This window comes from Hemiscyllium ocellatum, chromosome 24 (assembly GCF_020745735.1).
Source record: "Hemiscyllium ocellatum isolate sHemOce1 chromosome 24, sHemOce1.pat.X.cur, whole genome shotgun sequence".
NCBI classification, from domain to species: Eukaryota; Metazoa; Chordata; class Chondrichthyes; order Orectolobiformes; family Hemiscylliidae; genus Hemiscyllium; species Hemiscyllium ocellatum.
In genome coordinates this window covers 762356-786595 of record NC_083424.1, presented here as the reverse complement: position 1 = coordinate 786595, position 24240 = coordinate 762356, and the positions used below count along the sequence as shown (strand labels likewise).

Genomic DNA, 24240 nt, shown 5'->3' with positions numbered 1-24240 from the left:
CTTCAGACTCACTCGCAACTCGATTTCTGGGACGTGCTGCATGGAGTCTGCAACAGGCCCCAACCCTGGCTTAGGCTCATGATCCAGGCCTTAGGCTTAGACAGTAAATAAATTGTGCAGATACACCTTCCTGCCTCAGTTTTGAGTCTGAGACCTGGGGAATCCTGATCAAGCTGCCTCCCGATTAGTGACACTAGATATTGCAGCAAAGCTGGCATTCTGCCAGTGGGGCTGGTCCAGCTGAAACTCTGCCTAAGGCCGGATTGCCAAATACTCAAGAGGCTAGAGTTGGGGGAACACAGAGAAGGTATTGGGGCCAGAGAAGGTTCTTGAAATGGGAAGAAGGCAAAACCAGGAATTTAAAATGGGTTGGGAGCCAGTGTCGATGAGCATGGGGATTATGGTAAACAGGACTTGGTGTGAGTTAGGACATGAGCAGATATTTTGGATAATTTCAAGTTGATGGAAAGTGGAAGACTTTTTGATGATGCATGATCTAGTTACTTATCATTATTAACTTGCCTGATATTTTCTAACCAAATAACTGACAGATTGATGAAGGTGAACCCGATGTCATATGGTTGTCTGGGTTGCACATCCCTGAATCATACCTGACTGCTCTGGTTCAAGCAACTTGCCGGAAGAACAGCTGGCCTCTCGATCGCTCCACACTTTACACTCAGGTCACCAAGTACCAAACTAGTGACGATGTCATGGAGAGAGCTGGTCAAGGTGGGGATCCATTGTTACTCTTTGAGTTCTGACGAAGAGTCACTGACTCGAAACATTAACTCTGTTTCTCTCCACAGATCCAGCATTTTTTGTATTTGTTTCAGATTTCCAGCATCCACAGTTCTTTGTTTAACACTACTCTTTGAGATTCCTTTTCAGAAAGCAGCAAATGATGTTTTTGCTGCAGATTATTAAGCATTTCACACATTCGTTAATCCAAAACAGAGACTTTGATAATCCTGAAAGAGTCATTTGAAGATTTAAAAAAATAAATTAGAGATCTAGTGGCAATGTGGCATTGTAGACTACAGAAATGTTAAACATGCATTTCTAAAATAGTTGACTGTCTTCTCTGAATGTTCAGTTGTTTTGAATGGAGTTGGATTAAATAGAATGTTGGTCTCCTACTTAAAGTAGACAGGCAGGAGGCTGGGAGAACACAGCAAACCAGGCAGCGTCAGGAAGTGCAGAAGTCGACATTTCGGGTGTAATCTATCTCCAGTCCTGAAAAAGGGCTACATCCGAAACGTTGATTTCTGCACCTCCTGATGCTGCCTGGCTTATTATGTCCTTCCAGCCTCCTGCCTGTCTACTTTAGATTCCAGCATCTGCACTTTTTTGTCTCTAACTAAGTTTGCTCTCGTTTTTAAGACAGTTAATATCCTTTCATTGTTTACTATAGACAGGGATAGTCTACCACAATAATCTGTGACACACCCAGCTCTTTAAATTGCTGAGGTTCTTAAAAGCAAAAGTTACTCTCCTGATTTTCCACTGGCTGATCTGATAATCCTCAACTCCACTTTCACTCTTTTCCCATAACCCTTTATTTCCTTACTGATTAAAAACCTGTCTAACCCAGCCTTGAATATATTTAACACCCCAGCCTCGGCAGTCTCCTGCAGAGAAGAATTCCACAGATTCACTACTCCCCTCATCTCTGTACTTTTGAGATGATGCCTTCTGGTTCTAGAGTCTCCCACAAGGGAAAACAACTTCTTCGCATTAACCTGGTCAAGTCCTTGAAGAAACTTGTATGTTTCAATAAGGTCACCCTGCTAAAATCCAGTAAGTACAGGCCAAGTCTCCTACACCTATCCTCCATACCTGGTATCAGCCTAGTGAACCTTCCCTGGGCTGCCAATCTTTCTTTCCTCAAATAAGGAGCCAAGAATTGTTCACAGTATTCCAGCTGTGGTTTGACTAGTGCCTTGTATAGTTTTAACAAAATCTCCCCAGCATTTAGACTCTTTTTTTCCCAAATGGCAGCAGAGCTTGTCTGCAGCGTCCATTCTTCTTCTTTTCTTCCTCTTAGTGGTTTATTTTCTTCTTCTCTCTGATGATTCCTGGCATCCGTGGACCTCCTGGCCTGGCACAGTGAGCTATTCCTGAAGAAGGGCTCATGCCCGAAACGTCGATTCTCCTGCTACTTGGATGCTGCCTGACCTGCTGCGCTGTTCCAGCAACACATTTTCAACAGTGAGCTATTGGCCTGGTGTAGTGTGGTAACCTTCTGATGTGGCGTGGAGGGGCATGGTGACCTACTGGCATGATGTGGCATGGTGACCTCCTGGCATGGTGACCTTTTGGCGTGGTGACCTCCTGGCATGGTGACCTCCTGTTTTTGCATGGTGACCTTCTGGCATGGTGAGCTTCTGGTGTGACATGGCATGATGACCTCCTGGCATGATGACCCTCTGGCATGGTGACCTCCTGAGGTGGCCATCTAAAGTGATCTCCCTGCCTCGTGATCCTCACAGTGAAGACCATGGTGTCTAGAGCCAGGAGCTGGTGCAGCCTGGAAGCTAGGTGACAGCAGTCACAATAAATATTCTGAACTTCTATTTCTGCAAAAAAAACCCCACTTTATTACTCTATTCTCTCAAATTTTGCAACTAAAGAATCTGTAGCTACGTACCTTTGTATCTAAGTCAGTGCTATAAGTGACGATATATAAACTTTTCACTGTACTCATTGAGTATTTGGGACAATAAAGGCTAATTCTCATTCAAAAGGCCAGCTCGCCATTTGCCTTTGCTATTATCTCTGAACTTGAATGCTAGCTTTTTGTGATTAATGGACAAAGACTTCCAAATCCCTCTTTTCTGTACATTTCTGCAGATTCTCTCCATTTAAATAATATTCAGGTCCCCTATTCAAATGCAAGATGGTGCTGGGACGGTAGGTAGTGTTGGGCTTATTGAGCCCATCCGCTCCAGGACAGCAGCATCATTTTCTCCACATACCTTTTCTTTTTTCTCTTCTTCCTTTCTTCTTCTTCATTGAGCTGGAGCGATGTTGGCAGATGGTGACTGCAGCATTGACAATGTGGACCAGGGACTGCTGGAGCAGGAACCCCTGGTGGTGATAGGTCTAGAATGGGGACTCCTGGTGCAATTAGGCCCAGAGCAGAAACTTCTGGTGCCAGTACGCCCGGAGCAGGAACACCTGGTAGTGGTAGGCCTGGAGTGGGGACTCCTGCGGCGGTAGTCCCAGAGCAGCGACTAATGGTGCCAGTAGGCCTGGAGTGGGGACCTCCTAGTGGCACTAGGCCCAGAATAGGGACTTCTGGTGGTGGTAGGCCCAGAGCAGAAATTCCTGGTGGCGGTAGGCCTGGAGCAGGGATTCCTGGTGGCATTAGGCCCAGAGCGGGAACTCCTGGTGGTGGTAGGCCCGGAGCTGGTCTCCTTGGGGAATGGAACATCTTGCAGAGACCTTTCAGAAGCACTGAAGCTGTGCTTGAGGTCCCAATTTGAAGATCATGAAGTCTGATTCAAGTAATTTATTTTTATTGTTATTATAACTCAAAATAGCGCTAGATTGTGGCAATAAAGCATTTTTCACTGGATCATCAAAATATATGTGACAATAAATCATTCATTCATTCCTCCAGCCAAAGTCCAAAACCTCACGTTTTCCCATATTATGTTCCATCTGACAAGATTTTGGTTTCATTTTCACGACTTCGCTTCCCACCTAGTTTTGTGGCAACTGCAAACTTTCCAAAGCCATTTATCACATACTGCACTGGTGGGGCAAAACTGAGCCCGGTGTTCTAAATACAGACTAACCTGAGCCCAGTGTTCTAAATACAGTTTAACCTGAGCTCGGTGTTCTAAATACAGACTAACCTGAGCCCGGTGTTCTAAATACAGTTTATCCTGAGCCCGGTGTTCTAAATAAATCAATCGATCTTCACGGAATGAGTTGTTTTTTGCCTGGGGATCATCCAGGAGCCCAGGTGAACTGGTTCTGTTCACTGTATTTCATTAACTTGACACTGCATTTGGAAAGATGGTGAGTAAAATTGCAAATAATAATAAAATCGGAACAAAATGCTGTTGGACACAATGTTAAACAGAGATAAACCTCTCTATTTTTATCGCTGTAACTTTATGTTGATCGAACGATTCAATACAACCCAAAGGACCAATCCTACATTTGTACAGACAACTGTTCAATCTGAACATAGAACACCGGGCTCAGGTTAGTCTGTATTTAGAACACCGGGCTCAGGTTAAACTGCATTTAGAACACCGGGCTCAGGTTAAACTGTATTTAGAACACCGGGCTCAGGATAAACTGTATTCAGAACACCGGGCTCAGGATAAACTGTATTTAGAACACCGGGCTCAGGGTAGTCTGTATTTAGAACACCGGGCTCAGGTTAGTCTGTATTTAGAACACCGAGCTCAGGTTAAACTGTATTTAGAACACCGGGCTCAGGTTAGTCTGTATTTAGAACACCGAGCTCAGGTTAAACTGTATTTAGAACACCGGGCTCAGGTTAAACTGCATTTAGAACACCGGGCTCAGGATAAACTGTATTTAGAACACCGAGCTCAGGTTAAACTGGATTTAGAACACCGGGCTCAGGATAAACTGTATTTAGAACACCGAGCTCAGGTTAAACTGTATTTAGAACACCGGGCTCAGGATAAACTGTATTTAGAACACCGAGCTCAGGATAAACTGTATTTAGAACACCGGGCTCAGGATAAACTGTATTTAGAACACCGGGCTCAGGATAAACTGTATTCAGAACACCGGGCTCAGGTTAGTCTGTATTTAGAACACCGAGCTCAGGTTAAACTGTATTTAGAACACCGGGCTCAGGTTAAACTGTATTTAGAACACCGGGCTCAGGTTAAACTGTATTTAGAACACCGGGCTCAGGATAAACTGTATTTAGAACACCGGGCTCAGGATAAACTGAATTTAGAACACCGGGCTCAGGATAAACTGTATTTAGAACACCGGGCTCAGGATAAACTGAATTTAGAACACCGGGCTCAGGTTAGTCTGTATTTAGAACACCGGGCTCAGGTTAGTCTGTATTTAGAACACCGGGCTCAGGTTAAACTGTATTTAGAACACCGGGCTCAGGTTAAACTGCATTTAGAACACTGGGCTCAGGTTAGTCTGTATTTAAAAAACCGGGCTCAGGATAAACTGTATTTAGAACACCGGGCTCAGGTTAAACTGTATTTAGAACAACGGGCTCAGGATAAACAGTATTTAGAACACCGGGCTCAGGATAAACTGTATTTAGAACACCGGGCTCAGGATAAACTGTATTTAGAACACCGGGCTCAGGTTAAACTGTATTTAGAACACCGGGCTCAGGTTAAACTGTATTTAGAACACCGGGCTCAGGTCAAACTGTATTTAGAACACCGGGCTCAGGTTAAACTGTATTTAGAACACCGGGCTCAGGATAAACTGTATTTAGAACACCGAACTCAGGATAAACTGAATTTAGAACACCGAGCTCAGGTTAGTCTGTATTTAGAACAACGGGCTCAGGTTAAACTGTATTTAGAACACTGGGCTGAGGCTAAACTGAATTTAGAACACCGAGCTCAGGTTAGTCTGTATTTAGAACACCGAGCTCAGGTTAGTCTGTATTTAGAACACCGGGCTCAGGTTAAACTGAATTTAGAACATCGGGCTCAGGTTAAACTGTATTTAGAACACCGGGCTCAGGTTAAATTGAATTTAGAACACCGGGCTCAGGATAAACTGTATTTAGAACACCGGGCTCAGTTTAAACTGAATTTAGAACACCGGGCTCAGGATAAACTGTATTTAGAACACCGGGCTCAGGTTCGTCTGTATTTAGAACACCGGGCTCAGGATAAACTGTATTTAGAACAACGGGCTCAGGTTAAACTGTATTTAGAACACCGGGCTGAGGCTAAATTGAATTTAGAACACCGAGCTCAGGTTAGTCTGTATTTAGAACACCGGGCTCAGGTTAAACTGTATTTAGAACACCGGGGTCACGTTAAACTGTATTTAGAACACCGGGCTCAGGATAAACTGTATTTAGAACACCGAACTCAGGTTAGTCTGTATTTAGAACACCGGGCTCAGGTTAAATTGAATTTAGAACACCGGGCTCAGGATAAACTGTATTTAGAACACCGGGCTCAGGATAAACTGTATTTAGAACACCGGGCTCAGGTTAATCTGTATTTAGAACACCGGGCTCAGGATAAACTGTATTTAGAACAACGGGCTCAGGTTAAACTGAATTTAGAACACCGGGCTCAGGTTAAACTGTATTTAGAACACCGGGCTCAGGTTAAACTGTATTTAGAACACCGGGCTCAGGTTAATCTGTATTTAGAACACCGGGCTCAGGTTAATCTGTATTTAGAACACCGAGCTCAGGTTAAACTGAATTTAGAACACCGGGCTCAGGATAAACTGTATTTAGAACACCGGGCTCAGGTTAGTCTGTATTTAGAACACCGGGCTCAGGATAAACTGTATTTAGAACAACGGGCTCAGGTTAAACTGTATTTAGAACACTGGGCTGAGGCTAAACTGAATTTAGAACACCGAGCTCAGGTTAAACTGAATTTAGATCACCGGGCTCAGGTTAAACTGCATTTAGAACATCGGGCTCAGGATAAACTGTATTTAGAACACCGAACTCAGGTTAGTCTGTATTTAGAACACCGGGCTCAGGTTAAACTGTATTTAGAACACCGGGCTCAGGTTAATCTGTATTTAGAACACCGAGCTCAGGTTAAACTGAATTTAGATCACCGGGCTCAGGTTAAACTGCATTTAGAACACCGGGCTCAGGATAAACTGAATTTAGAACACCGGGCTCAGGTTAGTCTGTATTTAGAACACCGGGCTCAGGATAAACTGTATTTAGAACAACGGGCTCAGGTTAAACTGTATTTAGAACACTGGGCTGAGGCTAAACTGAATTTAGAACACCGGGCTCAGGTTAAACTGTATTTAGAACATCGGGCTCAGGATAAACTGTATTTAGAACACCGAACTCAGGTTAGTCTGTATTTAGAACACCGGGCTCAGGTTAAACTGAATTTAGAACATCGGGCTCAGGTTAAACTGTATTTAGAACACCGGGCTCAGGTTAAATTGAATTTAGAACACCGGGCTCAGGATAAACTGTATTTAGAACACCGGGCTCAGGTTAGTCTGTATTTAGAACACCGGGCTCAGGTTAAACTGTATTTAGAACACCGGGCTCAGGATAAACTGTATTTAGAACACCGGGCTCAGTTTAAACTGAATTTAGAACACCGGGCTCAGGATTAACTGTATTTAGAACACCGGGCTCAGGTTAGTCTGTATTTAGAACACCGGGCTCAGGATAAACTGTATTTAGAACAACGGGCTCAGGTTAAACTGTATTTAGAACACCGGGCTGAGGCTAAATTGAATTTAGAACACCGAGCTCAGGTTAGTCTGTATTTAGAACACCGGGCTCAGGTTAAACTGTATTTAGAACACCGGGGTCACGTTAAACTGTATTTAGAACACCGGGCTCAGGATAAACTGTATTTAGAACACCGAACTCAGGTTAGTCTGTATTTAGAACACCGGGCTCAGGTTAAATTGAATTTAGAACACCGGGCTCAGGATAAACTGTATTTAGAACACCGGGCTCAGGTTAGTCTGTATTTAGAACACCGGGCTCAGGATAAACTGTATTTAGAACACCGGGCTCAGGTTAAACTGTATTTAGAACACCGGGCTCAGGTTAATCTGTATTTAGAACACCGGGCTCAGGTTAATCTGTATTTAGAACACCGAGCTCAGGTTAAACTGAATTTAGATCACCGGGCTCAGGTTAAACTGCATTTAGAACACCGGGCTCAGGATAAACTGTATTTAGAACACCGGGCTCAGGTTAGTCTGTATTTAGAACACCGGGCTCAGGATAAACTGTATTTAGAACAACGGGCTCAGGTTCAACTGTATTTAGAACACCGGGCTCGGGTTAGTCTGTATTTAGAACACCGGGCTCAGGTTAAACTGTATTTAGAACATCGGGCTCAGGATAAACTGTATTTAGAACACCGAACTCAGGTTAGTCTGTATTTAGAACACCGGGCTCAGGTTAAACTGAATTTAGAACACCGGGCTCAGGTTAAACTGTATTTAGAACACCGAGCTCAGGATAAACTGTATTTAGAACACCGGGCTCAGGTTAAATTGAATTTAGAACACCGGGCTCAGGATAAACTGTATTTAGAACACCGGGCTCAGGATAAACTGTATTTAGAACACCGGGCTCAGGTTAGTCTGTATTTAGAACACCGGGCTCAGGTTAAACTGTATTTAGAACACCGGTCTCAGGTTAAACTGTATTTAGAACACCGGTCTCAGGTTAAACTGTATTTAGAACACCGGGCTCAGGATAAACTGTATTTAGAACACCGGGCTCAGTTTAAACTGAATTTAGAACACCGGGCTCAGGATAAACTGTATTTAGAACACCGGGCTCAGGTTAGTCTGTATTTAGAACACCGGGCTCAGGATAAACTGTATTTAGAACAACGGGCTCAGGTTAAACTGTATTTAGAACACCGGGCTGAGGCTAAACTGAATTTAGAACACCGAGCTCAGGTTAGTCTGTATTTAGAACACCGGGCTCAGGTTAAACTGTACTTAGAACACCGGGGTCACGTTAAACTGTATTTAGAACACCGGGCTCAGGATAAACTGTATTTAGAACACCGAACTCAGGTTAGTCTGTATTTAGAACACCGGGCTCAGGTTAAACTGTATTTAGAACACCGGGCTCAGGTTAAACTGTATTTAGAACACCGGGCTCAGGTTAAACTGTATTTAGAACACCGGGCTCAGGATAAACTGTATTTAGAACAACGGGCTCAGGATAAACTGTATTTAGAACACCGGGCACAGGATAAACTGTATTTAGAACACCGGGCTCAGGATAAACTGTATTTAGAACACCGGGCTCAGGTTAGTCTGTATTTAGAACACCGGGCTCAGGTTAATCTGTATTTAGAACACCGGGCTCAGGTTAGTCTGTATTTAGAACACCGAGCTCAGGTTAAACTGTATTTAGAACACCGGGCTCAGGATAAACTGTATTTAGAACACCGGGCTCAGGTTAAACTGTATTTAGAACACCGGGCTCAGGATAAACTGTATTTAGAACACCGGGCTCAGTTTAAACTGAATTTAGAACACCGGGCTCAGGATAAACTGTATTTAGAACACCGGGCTCAGGTTAAACTGTATTTAGAACACCGGTCTGAGGCTAAACTGAATTTAGAACACCGAGCTCAGGTTAGTCTGTATTTAGAACACCGGGCTCAGGATAAACTGAATTTAGAACACCGAGCTCAGGTTAGTCTGTATTTAGAAGACCGGGGTCACGTTAAACTGTATTTAGAACATCGGGCTCAGGATAAACTGTATTTAGAACACCGAACTCAGGTTAGTCAGTATTTAGAACACCGGGCTCAGGTTAAACTGTATTTAGAACACAGGGCTCAGGTTAAACTGAATTTAGAACACCGGGCTCAGGTTAAACTGTATTTAGAACACCGAACTCAGGTTAGTCTGTATTTAGAACACCGGGCTCAGGTTAAACTATTTAGAACACCGGGCTCAGGTTAAACTGAATTTAGAACACCGGGCTCAGGTTAAATTGAATTTAGAACACCGGGCTCAGGTTAAACTGTATTTAGAACACCGGGCTCAGGCTAAACTGAATTTAGAACACCGGGCTCAGGATAAACTGTATTTAGAACACCGAGCTCAGGTTAGTCTGTATTTAGAACACCGGGCTTAGGTTAAACTGTATTTAGAACACCGGGCTCAGGTTAGTCTGTATTTAGAACACCGGGCTCAGGTTAAACTGTATTTAGAACACCGGGCTCAGGTTAATCTGTATTTAGAACACCGGGCTCAGGTTAAACTGTATTTAGAACACCGGGCTCAGGTTAATCTGTATTTAGAACACCGGGCTCAGTTTAAACTGAATTTAGAACACCGGGCTCAGGATAAACTGTATTTAGAACATCGGGCTCAGGATAAACTGTATTTAGAACACCGAGCTCAGGTTAGTCTGTATTTAGAACACCGGGCTCAGGTTAAACTGAATTTAGAACACCGGGCTCAGGTTAAACTGTATTTAGAACACCGGGCTCAGGTTAGTCTGTATTTAGAACACCGAGCTCAGGATAAACTGTATTTAGAACACCGGGCTCAGGTTAAATTGAATTTAGAACACCGGGCTCAGGATAAACTGTATTTAGAACACCGGGCTCAGGATAAACTGTATTTAGAACACCGGGCTCAGGTTAGTCTGTATTTAGAACACCGGGCTCAGGTTAAACTGTATTTAGAACACCGGTCTCAGGTTAAACTGTATTTAGAACACCGGGCTCAGGATAAACTGTATTTAGAACACCGGGCTCAGTTTAAACTGAATTTAGAACACCGGGCTCAGGATAAACTGTATTTAGAACACCGAACTCAGGTTAGTCTGTATTTAGAACACCGGGCTCAGGTTAAACTGTACTTAGAACACCGGGGTCACGTTAAACTGTATTTAGAACACCGGGCTCAGGATAAACTGTATTTAGAACACCGAACTCAGGTTAGTCTGTATTTAGAACACCGGGCTCAGGTTAGTCTGTATTTAGAACACCGGGCTCAGGTTAAACTGTACTTAGAACACCGGGGTCACGTTAAACTGTATTTAGAACACCGGGCTCAGGATAAACTGTATTTAGAACACCGAACTCAGGTTAGTCTGTATTTAGAACACCGGGCTCAGGTTAAACTGTATTTAGAACACCGGGCTCAGGTTAAACTGAATTTAGAACAACGGGCTCAGGTTAAACTGTATTTAGAACACCGGGCTGAGGCTAAACTGAATTTAGAACACCGAGCTCAGGTTAGTCTGTATTTAGAACACCGGGCTCAGGTTAAACTGTACTTAGAACACCGGGGTCACGTTAAACTGTATTTAGAACACCGGGCTCAGGATAAACTGTATTTAGAACACCGAACTCAGGTTAGTCTGTATTTAGAACACCGGGCTCAGGTTAAACTGTATTTAGAACACCGGGCTCAGGTTAAACTGAATTTAGAACACCGGGCTCAGGTTAAACTGTATTTAGAACACCGGGCTCAGGTTAATCTGTATTTAGAACACCGGGCTCAGGATAAACTGTATTTAGAACACCGGGCTCAGGTTAAACTGAATTTAGAACACCGGGCTCAGGTTAAACTGTATTTAGAACACCGGGCTCAGGTTAAACTGAATTTAGAACACCGGGCTCAGGTTAAACTGTATTTAGAACACCGGGCTCAGGATAAACTGTATTTAGAACACCGGGCTCAGGATAAACTGTATTTAGAACACCGGGCTCAGGATAAACTGTATTTAGAACACCGGGCTCAGGTTAGTCTGTATTTAGAACACCGGGCTCAGGTTAATATGTATTTAGAACACCGGGCTCAGGTTAGTCTGTATTTAGAACACCGGGCTCAGGTTAATCTGTATTTAGAACACCGGGCTCAGGATAAACTGTATTTAGAACACCGGGCTCAGGTTAGTCTGTATTTAGAACACCGGGCTCAGGTTAGTCTGTATTTAGAACACCGGGCTCAGGTTAAACTGTATTTAGAACACCGGGGTCACGTTAAACTGTATTTAGAACACCGGGCTCAGGATAAACTGTATTTAGAACACCGAACTCAGGTTAGTCTGTATTTAGAACACCGGGCTCAGGTTAAATTGAATTTAGAACACCGGGCTCAGGATAAACTGTATTTAGAACACCGGGCTCAGGTTAGTCTGTATTTAGAACACCGGGCTCAGGATAAACTGTATTTAGAACACCGGGCTCAGGTTAAACTGTATTTAGAACACCGGGCTCAGGTTAAACTGTATTTAGAACACCGGGCTCAGGTTAATCTGTATTTAGAACACCGGGCTCAGGTTAATCTGTATTTAGAACACCGAGCTCAGGTTAAACTGAATTTAGATCACCGGGCTCAGGTTAAACTGCATTTAGAACACCGGGCTCAGGATAAACTGTATTTAGAACACCGGGCTCAGGTTAGTCTGTATTTAGAACACCGGGCTCAGGATAAACTGTATTTAGAACAACGGGCTCAGGTTCAACTGTATTTAGAACACTGGGCTCAGGATAAACTGTATTTAGAACACCGGGCTCAGTTTAAACTGAATTTAGAACACCGGGCTCAGGATAAACTGTATTTAGAACACCGGGCTCAGGTTAGTCTGTATTTAGAACACCGGGCTCAGGATAAACTGTATTTAGAACAACGGGCTCAGGTTAAACTGTATTTAGAACACCGGGCTGAGGCTAAACTGAATTTAGAACACCGAGCTCAGGTTAGTCTGTATTTAGAACACCGGGCTCAGGTTAAACTGTACTTAGAACACCGGGGTCACGTTAAACTGTATTTAGAACACCGGGCTCAGGATAAACTGTATTTAGAACACCGAGCTCAGGTTAGTCTGTATTTAGAACACCGGGCTCAGGTTAAACTGAATTTAGAACACCGAACTCAGGTTAGTCTGTATTTAGAACACCGGGCTCAGGTTAAACTGTATTTAGAACACCGGGCTCAGGTTAAACTGAATTTAGAACACCGGGCTCAGGTTAAACTGTATTTAGAACACCGGGCTCAGGATAAACTGTATTTAGAACAACGGGCTCAGGATAAACTGTATTTAGAACACCGGGCTCAGGATAAACTGTATTTAGAACACCGGGCTCAGGTTAGTCTGTATTTAGAACACCGGGCTCAGGTTAATCTGTATTTAGAACACCGGGCTCAGGTTAGTCTGTATTTAGAACACCGAGCTCAGGTTAAACTGTATTTAGAACACCGGGCTCAGGATAAACTGTATTTAGAACACCGGGCTCAGGTTAAACTGTATTTAGAACACCGGGCTCAGGATAAACTGTATTTAGAACACCGGGCTCAGTTTAAACTGAATTTAGAACACCGGGCTCAGGATAAACTGTATTTAGAACACCGGGCTCAGGTTAAACTGTATTTAGAACACCGGTCTGAGGCTAAACTGAATTTAGAACACCGAGCTCAGGTTAGTCTGTATTTAGAACACCGGGCTCAGGATAAACTGAATTTAGAACACCGAGCTCAGGTTAGTCTGTATTTAGAAGACCGGGGTCACGTTAAACTGTATTTAGAACATCGGGCTCAGGATAAACTGTATTTAGAACACCGAACTCAGGTTAGTCAGTATTTAGAACACCGGGCTCAGGTTAAACTGTATTTAGAACACAGGGCTCAGGTTAAACTGAATTTAGAACACCGGGCTCAGGTTAAACTGTATTTAGAACACCGAACTCAGGTTAGTCTGTATTTAGAACACCGGGCTCAGGTTAAACTGTATTTAGAACACCGGGCTCAGGTTAAACTGAATTTAGAACACTGGGCTCAGGTTAAATTGAATTTAGAACACCAGGCTCAGGATAAACTGTATTTAGAACACCGGGCTCAGGTTAATCTGTATTTAGAACACCGGGCTCAGGATAAACTGTATTTAGAACACCGAGCTCAGGTTAGTCTGTATTTAGAACACCGGGCTTAGGTTAAACTGTATTTAGAACACCGGGCTCAGGTTAGTCTGTATTTAGAACACCGGGCTCAGGTTAAACTGTATTTAGAACACCGGGCTCAGGTTAATCTGTATTTAGAACACCGGGCTCAGGTTAAACTGTATTTAGAACACCGGGCTCAGGTTAATCTGTATTTAGAACACCGGGCTCAGTTTAAACTGAATTTAGAACACCGGGCTCAGGATAAACTGTATTTAGAACACCGGGCTCAGGTTAGTCTGTATTTAGAACACCGGGCTCAGGTTAGTCTGTATTTAGAACACCGGGCTCAGGTTAATCTGTATTTAGAACACCGGGCTCAGGATAAACTGTATTTAGAACACCGGGCTCAGGTTAGTCTGTATTTAGAACACCGGGCTCAGGTTAGTCTGTATTTAGAACACCGGGCTCAGGTTAAACTGTATTTAGAACACCGGGGTCACGTTAAACTGTATTTAGAACACCGGGCTCAGGATAAACTGTATTTAGAACACCGAACTCAGGTTAGTCTGTATTTAGAACACCGGGCTCAGGTTAAATTGAATTTAGAACACCGGGCTCAGGATAAACTGTATTTAGAACACCGGGCTCAGGTTAGTCTGTATTTCGAACACCGGGCTCAGGATAAACTGTATTTAGAACACCGGGCTCAGGTTAAACTGTATTTAGAACACCGGGCTCAGGTTAATCTGTATTTAGAACACCGGGCTCAGGTTAATCTGTATTTAGAACACCGAGCTCAGGTTAAACTGAATTTAGATCACCGGGCTCAGGTTAAACTGCATTTAGAACACCGGGCTCAGGATAAACTGTATTTAGAACACCGGGCTCAGGTTAGTCTGTATTTAGAACACCGGGCTCAGGTTAGTCTGTATTTAGAACACCGGGCTCAGGATAAACTGTATTTAGAACACCGGGGTCACGTTAAACTGTATTTAGAACACCGGGCTCAGGTTAGTCTGTATTTAGAACACCGGGCTTAGGTTAAACTGTATTTAGAACACCGAGCTCAGGTTAGTCTGTATTTAGAACACCGGGCTTAGGTTAAACTGTATTTAGAACACCGGGCTCAGGTTAGTCTGTATTTAGAACACCGGGCTCAGGTTAAACTGTATTTAGAACACCGGGCTCAGGTTAATCTGTATTTAGAACACCGGGCTCAGGTTAAACTGTATTTAGAACACCGGGCTCAGGTTAATCTGTATTTAGAACACCGGGCTCAGTTTAAACTGAATTTAGAACACCGGGCTCAGGATAAACTGTATTTAGAACACCGGGCTCAGGTTAGTCTGTATTTAGAACACCGGGCTCAGGTTAGTCTGTATTTAGAACACCGGGCTCAGGTTAATCTGTATTTAGAACACCGGGCTCAGGATAAACTGTATTTAGAACACCGGGCTCAGGTTAGTCTGTATTTAGAACACCGGGCTCAGGTTAGTCTGTATTTAGAACACCGGGCTCAGGTTAAACTGTATTTAGAACACCGGGGTCACGTTAAACTGTATTTAGAACACCGGGCTCAGGATAAACTGTATTTAGAACACCGAACTCAGGTTAGTCTGTATTTAGAACACCGGGCTCAGGTTAAATTGAATTTAGAACACCGGGCTCAGGTTAAACTGTATTTAGAACACCGGGCTCAGGTTAATCTGTATTTAGAACACCGGGCTCAGGTTAATCTGTATTTAGAACACCGAGCTCAGGTTAAACTGAATTTAGATCACCGGGCTCAGGTTAAACTGCATTTAGAACACCGGGCTCAGGATAAACTGTATTTAGAACACCGGGCTCAGGTTAGTCTGTATTTAGAACACCGGGCTCAGGATAAACTGTATTTAGAACAACGGGCTCAGGTTCAACTGTATTTAGAACACCGGGCTCAGGTTAAACTGTATTTAGAACACCGGGCTCAGGTTAAACTGTATTTAGAACACCGAGCTCAGGTTAGTCTGTATTTAGAACACCGGGCTCAGGTTAAACTGAATTTAGAACACCGGGCTCAGGTTAAACTGTATTTAGAACACCGAGCTCAGGATAAACTGTATTTAGAACACCGGGCTCAGGTTAAATTGAATTTAGAACACCGGGCTCAGGTTAGTCTGTATTTAGAACACCGGGCTCAGGTTAAACTGTATTTAGAACACCGGTCTCAGGTTAAACTGTATTTAGAACACCGGGCTCAGGATAAACTGTATTTAGAACACCGGGCTCAGGTTAGTCTGTATTTAGAACACCGGGCTCAGGATAAACTGTATTTAGAACAACGGGCTCAGGATAAACTGTATTTAGAACAACGGGCTCAGGTTAAACTGTATTTAGAACACCGGGCTCAGGTTAGTCTGTATTTAGAACACCGGGCTCAGGATAAACTGTATTTAGAACAACGGGCTCAGGATAAACTGTATTTAGAACACCGGGCTGAGGCTAAACTGAATTTAGAACACCGAGCTCAGGTTAGTCTGTATTTAGAACACCGGGCTCAGGTTAAACTGTACTTAGAACACCGGGGTCACGTTAAACTGTATTTAGAACACCGGGCTCAGGATAAACTGTATTTAGAACACCGAACTCAGGTTAGTCTGTATTTAGAACACCGGGCTCAGGTTAAACTGTATTTAGAACACCGGGCTCAGGTTAAACTGAATTTAGAACACCGGGCTCAGGTTAAACTGTATTTAGAACACCGGGCTCAGGATAAACTGTATTTAGAACAACGGGCTCAGGATAAACTGTATTTAGAACACCGGGCTCAGGATAAACTGTATTTAGAACACCGGGCTCAGGTTAGTCTGTATTTAGAACACCGGGCTCAGGTTAATCTGTATTTAGAACACCGGGCTCAGGTTAGTCTGTATTTAGAACACCGGGCTCAGGTTAAACTGTATTTAGAACACCGGGCTCAGGATAAACTGTATTTAGAACACCGGGCTCAGTTTAAACTGAATTTAGAACACCGGGCTCAGGATAAACTGTATTTAGAACACCGGGCTCAGGTTAAACTGTATTTAGAACACCGGTCTGAGGCTAAACTGAATTTAGAACACCGAGCTCAGGTTAGTCTGTATTTAGAACACCGGGCTCAGGATAAACTGAATTTAGAACACCGAGCTCAGGTTAGTCTGTATTTAGAAGACCGGGGTCACGTTAAACTGTATTTAGAACATCGGGCTCAGGATAAACTGTATTTAGAACACCGAACTCAGGTTAGTCAGTATTTAGAACACCGGGCTCAGGTTAAACTGTATTTAGAACACAGGGCTCAGGTTAAACTGAATTTAGAACACCGGGCTCAGGTTAAACTGTATTTAGAACACCGAACTCAGGTTAGTCTGTATTTAGAACACCGGGCTCAGGTTAAACTGTATTTAGAACACCGGGCTCAGGTTAAACTGAATTTAGAACACCGGGCTCAGGTTAAATTGAATTTAGAACACCAGGCTCAGGATAAACTGTATTTAGAACACCGGGCTCAGGTTAGTCTGTATTTAGAACACCGGGCTCAGGCTAAACTGAATTTAGAACACCGGGCTCAGGATAAACTGTATTTAGAACACCGAGCTCAGGTTAGTCTGTATTTAGAACACCGGGCTTAGGTTAAACTGTATTTAGAACACCGGGCTCAGGTTAGTCTGTATTTAGAACACCGGGCTCAGGTTAAACTGTATTTAGAACACCGGGCTCAGGTTAATCTGTATTTAGAACACCGGGCTCAGGTTAAACTGTATTTAGAACACCGGGCTCAGGTTAATCTGTATTTAGAACACCGGGCTCAGTTTAAACTGAATTTAGAACACCGGGCTCAGGATAAACTGTATTTAGAACACCGGGCTCAGGTTAGTCTGTATTTAGAACACCGGGCTCAGGTTAAACTGTATTTAGAACATCGGGCTCAGGATAAACTGTATTTAGAACACCGAACTCAGGTTAGTCTGTATTTAGAACACCGGGCTCAGGTTAAACTGAATTTAGAACACCGGGCTCAGGTTAAACTGTATTTAGAACACCGAGCTCAGGATAAACTGTATTTAGAACACCGGGCTCAGGTTAGTCTGTATTTAGAACACCGGGCTCAGGTTAAATTGAATTTAGAACACCGGGCTCAGGATAAACTGTATTTAGAACACCGGGCTCAGGATAAACTGTATTTAGAACACCGGGCTCAGGATAAACTGTATTTAGAACACCGGGCTCAGGTTAGTCTGTATTTAGAACACCGGGCTCAGGTTAAACTGTATTTAGAACACCGGTCTCAGGTTAAACTGTATTTAGAACACCGGGCTCAGGATAAACTGTATTTAGAACACCGGGCTCAGTTTAAACTGAATTTAGAACACCGGGCTCAGGATAAACTGTATTTAGAACACCGGGCTCAGGTTAGTCTGTATTTAGAACACCGGGCTCAGGTTAAACTGTACTTAGAACACCGGGGTCACGTTAAACTGTATTTAGAACACCGGGCTCAGGATAAACTGTATTTAGAACAACGGGCTCAGGTTAAACTGTATTTAGAACACCGGGCTGAGGCTAAACTGAATTTAGAACACCGAGCTCAGGTTAGTCTGTATTTAGAACACCGGGCTCAGGTTAAACTGTACTTAGAACACCGGGGTCACGTTAAACTGTATTTAGAACACCGGGCTCAGGATAAACTGTATTTAGAACACCGAACTCAGGTTAGTCTGTATTTAGAACACCGGGCTCAGGTTAAACTGTATTTAGAACACCGGGCTCAGGTTAAACTGAATTTAGAACACCGGGCTCAGGTTAAACTGTATTTAGAACACCGGGCTCAGGATAAACTGTATTTAGAACACCGGGCTCAGGATAAACTGTATTTAGAACACCGGGCTCAGGATAAACTGTATTTAGAACACCGGGCTCAGGTTAGTCTGTATTTAGAACACCGGGCTCAGGTTAAACTGTATTTAGAACACCGGGCTCAGGATAAACTGTATTTAGAACACCGGGCTCAGGTTAAACTGTATTTAGAACACCGGGCTCAGGATAAACTGTATTTAGAACACCGGGCTCAGTTTAAACTGAATTTAGAACACCGGGCTCAGGATAAACTGTATTTAGAACACCGGGCTCAGGTTAAACTGTATTTAGAACACCGGGCTGAGGCTAAACTGAATTTAGAACACCGAGCTCAGGTTAGTCTGTATTTAGAACACCGGGCTCAGGATAAACTGAATTTAGAACACCGAGCTCAGGTTAGTCTGTATTTAGAAGACCGGGGTCACGTTAAACTGTATTTAGAACATCGGGCTCAGGATAAACTGTATTTAGAACACCGAACTCAGGTTAGTCAGTATTTAGAACACCGGGCTCAGGTTAAACTGTATTTAGAACACCGGGCTCAGGTTAAACTGAATTTAGAACACCGGGCTCAGGTTAAACTGTATTTAGAACACCGAACTCAGGTTAGTCTGTATTTAGAACACCGGGCTCAGGTTAAACTGTATTTAGAACACCGGGCTCAGGTTAAACTGAATTTAGAACACCGGGCTCAGGTTAAATTGAATTTAGAACACCAGGCTCAGGATAAACTGTATTTAGAACACCGGGCTCAGGCTAAACTGAATTTAGAACACCGGGCTCAGGATAAACTGTATTTAGAACACCGAGCTCAGGTTAAACTGTATTTAGAACACCGGGCTTAGGTTAAACTGTATTTAGAACACCGGGCTCAGGTTAAACTGTATTTAGAACACCGGGCTCAGGTTAATCTGTATTTAGAACACCGGGCTCAGGTTAAACTGTATTTAGAACACCGGGCTCAGGTTAATCTGTATTTAGAACACCGGGCTCAGTTTAAACTGAATTTAGAACACCGGGCTCAGTTTAAACTGAATTTAGAACACCGGGCTCAGGATAAACTGTATTTAGAACAACGGGCTCAGGTTAAACTGTATTTAGAACACCGGGCTGAGGCTAAACTGAATTTAGAACACCGAGCTCAGGTTAGTCTGTATTTAGAACACCGGGCTCAGGTTAAACTGTACTTAGAACACCGGGGTCACGTTAAACTGTATTTAGAACACCGGGCTCAGGATAAACTGTATTTAGAACACCGAACTCAGGTTAGTCTGTATTTAGAACACCGGGCTCAGGTTAAACTGTATTTAGAACATCGGGCTCAGGATAAACTGTATTTAGAACACCGGGCTCAGGTTAAACTGAATTTAGAACACCGGGCTCAGGTTAAACTGTATTTAGAACACCGGGCTCAGGTTAAACTGTATTTAGAACATCGGGCTCAGGATAAACTGTATTTAGAACACCGGGCTCAGGTTAAACTGAATTTAGAACACCGGGCTCAGGTTAAACTGTATTTAGAACACCGGGCTCAGGTTAAACTGTATTTAGAACATCGGGCTCAGGTTAAACTGAATTTAGAACACCGGGCTCAGGATAAACTGTATTTAGAACACCGGGCTCAGGTTAAACTGAATTTAGAACACCGGGCTCAGGATAAACTGTATTTAGAACACCGGGCTCAGGTTAAACTGTATTTAGAACATCGGGCTCAGGATAAACTGTATTTAGAACACCGGGCTCAGGTTAAACTGAATTTAGAACACCGGGCTCAGGTTAAACTGTATTTAGAACACCGGGCTCAGGATAAACTGTATTTAGAACACCGGGCTCAGGATAAACTGTATTTAGAACACCGGGCTCAGGATAAACTGTATTTAGAACACCGGGCTCAGGTTAGTCTGTATTTAGAACACCGGGCTCAGGTTAAACTGTATTTAGAACACCGGGCTCAGGATAAACTGTATTTAGAACACCGGGCTCAGGTTAAACTGTATTTAGAACACCGGGCTCAGGATAAACTGTATTTAGAACACCGGGCTCAGTTTAAACTGAATTTAGAACACCGGGCTCAGGATAAACTGTATTTAGAACACCGGGCTCAGGTTAAACTGTATTTAGAACACCGGGCTGAGGCTAAACTGAATTTAGAACACCGAGCTCAGGTTAGTCTGTATTTAGAACACCGGGCTCAGGATAAACTGAATTTAGAACACCGAGCTCAGGTTAGTCTGTATTTAGAAGACCGGGGTCACGTTAAACTGTATTTAGAACATCGGGCTCAGGATAAACTGTATTTAGAACACCGAACTCAGGTTAGTCAGTATTTAGAACACCGGGCTCAGGTTAAACTGTATTTAGAACACCGGGCTCAGGTTAAACTGAATTTAGAACACCGGGCTCAGGTTAAACTGTATTTAGAACACCGAACTCAGGTTAGTCTGTATTTAGAACACCGGGCTCAGGTTAAACTGTATTTAGAACACCGGGCTCAGGTTAAACTGAATTTAGAACACCGGGCTCAGGTTAAATTGAATTTAGAACACCAGGCTCAGGATAAACTGTATTTAGAACACCGGGCTCAGGATAAACTGTATTTAGAACACCGAGCTCAGGTTAAACTGTATTTAGAACACCGGGCTTAGGTTAAACTGTATTTAGAACACCGGGCTCAGGTTAAACTGTATTTAGAACACCGGGCTCAGGTTAATCTGTATTTAGAACACCGGGCTCAGGTTAAACTGTATTTAGAACACCGGGCTCAGGTTAATCTGTATTTAGAACACCGGGCTCAGTTTAAACTGAATTTAGAACACCGGGCTCAGGATAAACTGTATTTAGAACACCGGGCTCAGGTTAGTCTGTATTTAGAACACCGGGCTCAGGTTAAACTGTATTTAGAACACCGGGCTCAGGTTAACCTGAGCCCGGTGTTCTAAATACAGTTTAACCTGAGCTCGGTGTTCTAAATGCAGTTTAACCTGAGCCCGGTGTTCTAAATACAGTTTATCCTGAGCCCGGTGTTCGAAATACAGACTTACCTGAGCTCGGTGTTCTAAATACAGTTTATCCTGAGCCCGGTGTTCGAAATACAGACTTACCTGAGCTCGGTGTTCTATATACAGTTTAACCTGAGCCCGGTGTTCTAAATACAGTTTATCCTGAGCCCGGTGTTCGAAATACAGACTTACCTGAGCCCGGTGTTCTAAATACAGTTTATCCTGAGCCCGGTGTTCTAAATACAGTTTATCCTGAGCCCGGTGTTCTAAATACAGACTAACCTGAGCCCGGTGTTCTAAATACAGTTTAACCTGAGCCCGGTGTTCTAAATACAGTTTAACCTGAGCCCGGTGTTCTAAATACAGTTTAACCTGAGCTCGGTGTTCTAAATACAGTTTATCCTTAGCCCGGTGTTCTAAATACAGTTTATCCTGAGCCCGGTTTCTAAATACAGTTTAACCTGAGCCCGGTGTTCTAAATACAGTTTAACCTGAGCTCGGTGTTCTAAATACAGACTTACCTGAGCTCGGTGTTCTAAATACAGTTTATCCTGAGCCCGGTGTTCTAAATACAGACTAACATGAGCCCGGTGTTCTAAATACAGTTTAACCTGAGCCCTGTGTTCTAAATACAGACTAACCTGAGCCCGGTGTTCTATGTTCAGATTAAACAGTTGTCTGTATAAAAGTAGGATTGGTCCTTTGGGTTGTATTGAATCGTTCGATCAACATAAAGTTACAGCGATAAAAATAGAGAGGTTTATCTCTGTTTAACATTGTGTCCAACAGCATTTTGTTCCGATTTTATTATTATTTGCAATTTTACTCACCATCTTTCCAAATGCAGTGTCAAGTTAATGATATACAGTGAACAGAACCAGTTCACCTGGGCTCCTGGATGATCCCCAGGCAAAAAACAACTCATTCCGTGAAGATCGATTGATGGTTTTTACAAATTCCTTTTGTTTTTGTTGCAGGCTGTTTTGTTACTGGTTTATATATGGAAGGAGCGTCTTGGGATATTGAAGAAAGTTGTTTGATTCGGAGCAAACCAAAGGAGCTGGTGACTGAACTCCCTGTTCTGAAGGTCATCCCCATCGAAGCTCATCGGTTAAAACTGCAGGTTTGCCACAGTATTACAAACAAAGTCTAATCAGGAAATGGACAGGGAGGAAATGTTTAGCAAGTGCAGTCGCTGAAACAGTACTCACTAATCACAAATAACTGACATTTGGAATGTTCTAGAGTTGGAAATGTATGCCAACAAAGTGAAGGAGGAAGGATGAAGAATGAACTCTAACACTGCCAAACATTGGATCCATCGATGTCCCACTGTAACGTTCTGACCTCTTCAGCTTACCCGATTGAATTCAGTTCATGTCTTCACTTGGGTCGGGGTCATTGGCAAATACTGTAAGAAGCTAAGGCCCCAGTGTGGAGCTCTGTCAGTGAGAAAAAGCCTTTACTCCTTCTCTGCCTCTGGCTGCATTCACAAGCTTTTATCAGAAGCTACAATCTATTGAAGTGTTTGGTATAGCTTTGTGTACAGTCCAGGAACATTGTTGGATGAACCAGTAGCTGATGTAATGGGGTGTAGCTTTTCCCATTTACTTTCCATATCAGCTTTGTGATACATTGGTTAATCGAGCCAACAGGACAGGGGCATATCCAGGAGGAAGGGATGGTGAGGATGATCCGGTGAGAGGTAGCAGGGTTGGTAAGGACTGTCCAGAAAAACAATGTCATCAGTCCATCTACCTTGAATTCTAATACTCAGATGACCAACAACAACTTGAATTTCTGTAGCTCTTCTAATGTAGTAAAATATCCCAAGGTGCTCCACAAAATATTATCCGACATTTCAGATCAAACAACAAAACATTCAGGTTATAAAGTAGTTCTAATGAGATAGGGTTTGGAAGACTATCTTACAGTGGGAACAAGATGTGGAGATCAGGGAGTTTCAGGTTGGTTAAAAACAATGACTGCAGATGCTGGAAACCAGAGTCTAGATTAGAGTGGTGCTGGAAAAGCACAGCAGTTCAGGCAGCATCCAAGGAGCAGGAAAATCAACATTTCGGACAAAAGCCCTTCATCTAGAGGGTGCCTCTAAATGAGAGGGGGGTGGGGGTGGGCAGAAAGTAGCAAAGAGTACAATAGGTGAATGGGGTTGGGGATGGAGGTGATAGGTCAGAGAGGAGGGTGGAGTGGATAGGTGGAAAGGAAGATAGGCAGGTAGGACAAGTCATGGACGGTGCTGAGATGGGGTGAAGGTGGGGTAAGGGGAAATGAGGAAACTGGTGAAGTTATTGACTCACTATTGTGGGACTTAGAAACATAGAAACATAGAAAAATACAGCGCAGTACAGGCCCTTCGGCCCTCGATGTTGCGCTGATCCAAGCCCACCTAACCTACACTAGCCCACTATCCTCCATATGCCTCTCCAATGCCCGTTTAAATGCCCATAAAGAGGGAGAGTCCACCACTGTTACTGGCAGGGCATTCCATGAACTCACGACTCGCTGAGTAAAGAATCTACCCCTAACATCAGTGCTATACCTACCACCCCTTAATTTAAAGCTGTGCCCCCTCGCAATAGCTGACTCCATACTGGAAAAAGGTTCTCATTGTCAACCCTATCTAAACCCTTAATCATCTTGTACACCTCTATCAAGTCACCCCTAAACCTTCTTTTCTCCAATGAAAACAGCCCCAAGTGCCTCAGCCTTTCCTCATACGATCTTCCTACCATACCAGGCAACATCCTGGTAAACCTCCT

At 43.4% G+C, this 24240-nt stretch overlaps 1 protein-coding gene across 1 annotated transcript in view; it reads left to right on the top strand.

Moving 5' to 3' along the window:
- Positions 1–24240, top strand: part of dnah10 (dynein axonemal heavy chain 10) — a 330367-nt gene that overhangs the window by 303190 nt on the left and 2937 nt on the right. The window contains exons 77-78 of the mRNA XM_060844124.1: positions 552–732; positions 22438–22583. Of these exons, the coding sequence (XP_060700107.1) occupies positions 552–732; positions 22438–22583 (327 nt within the window). The remainder of the gene's footprint in view (positions 1–551; positions 733–22437; positions 22584–24240) is intronic.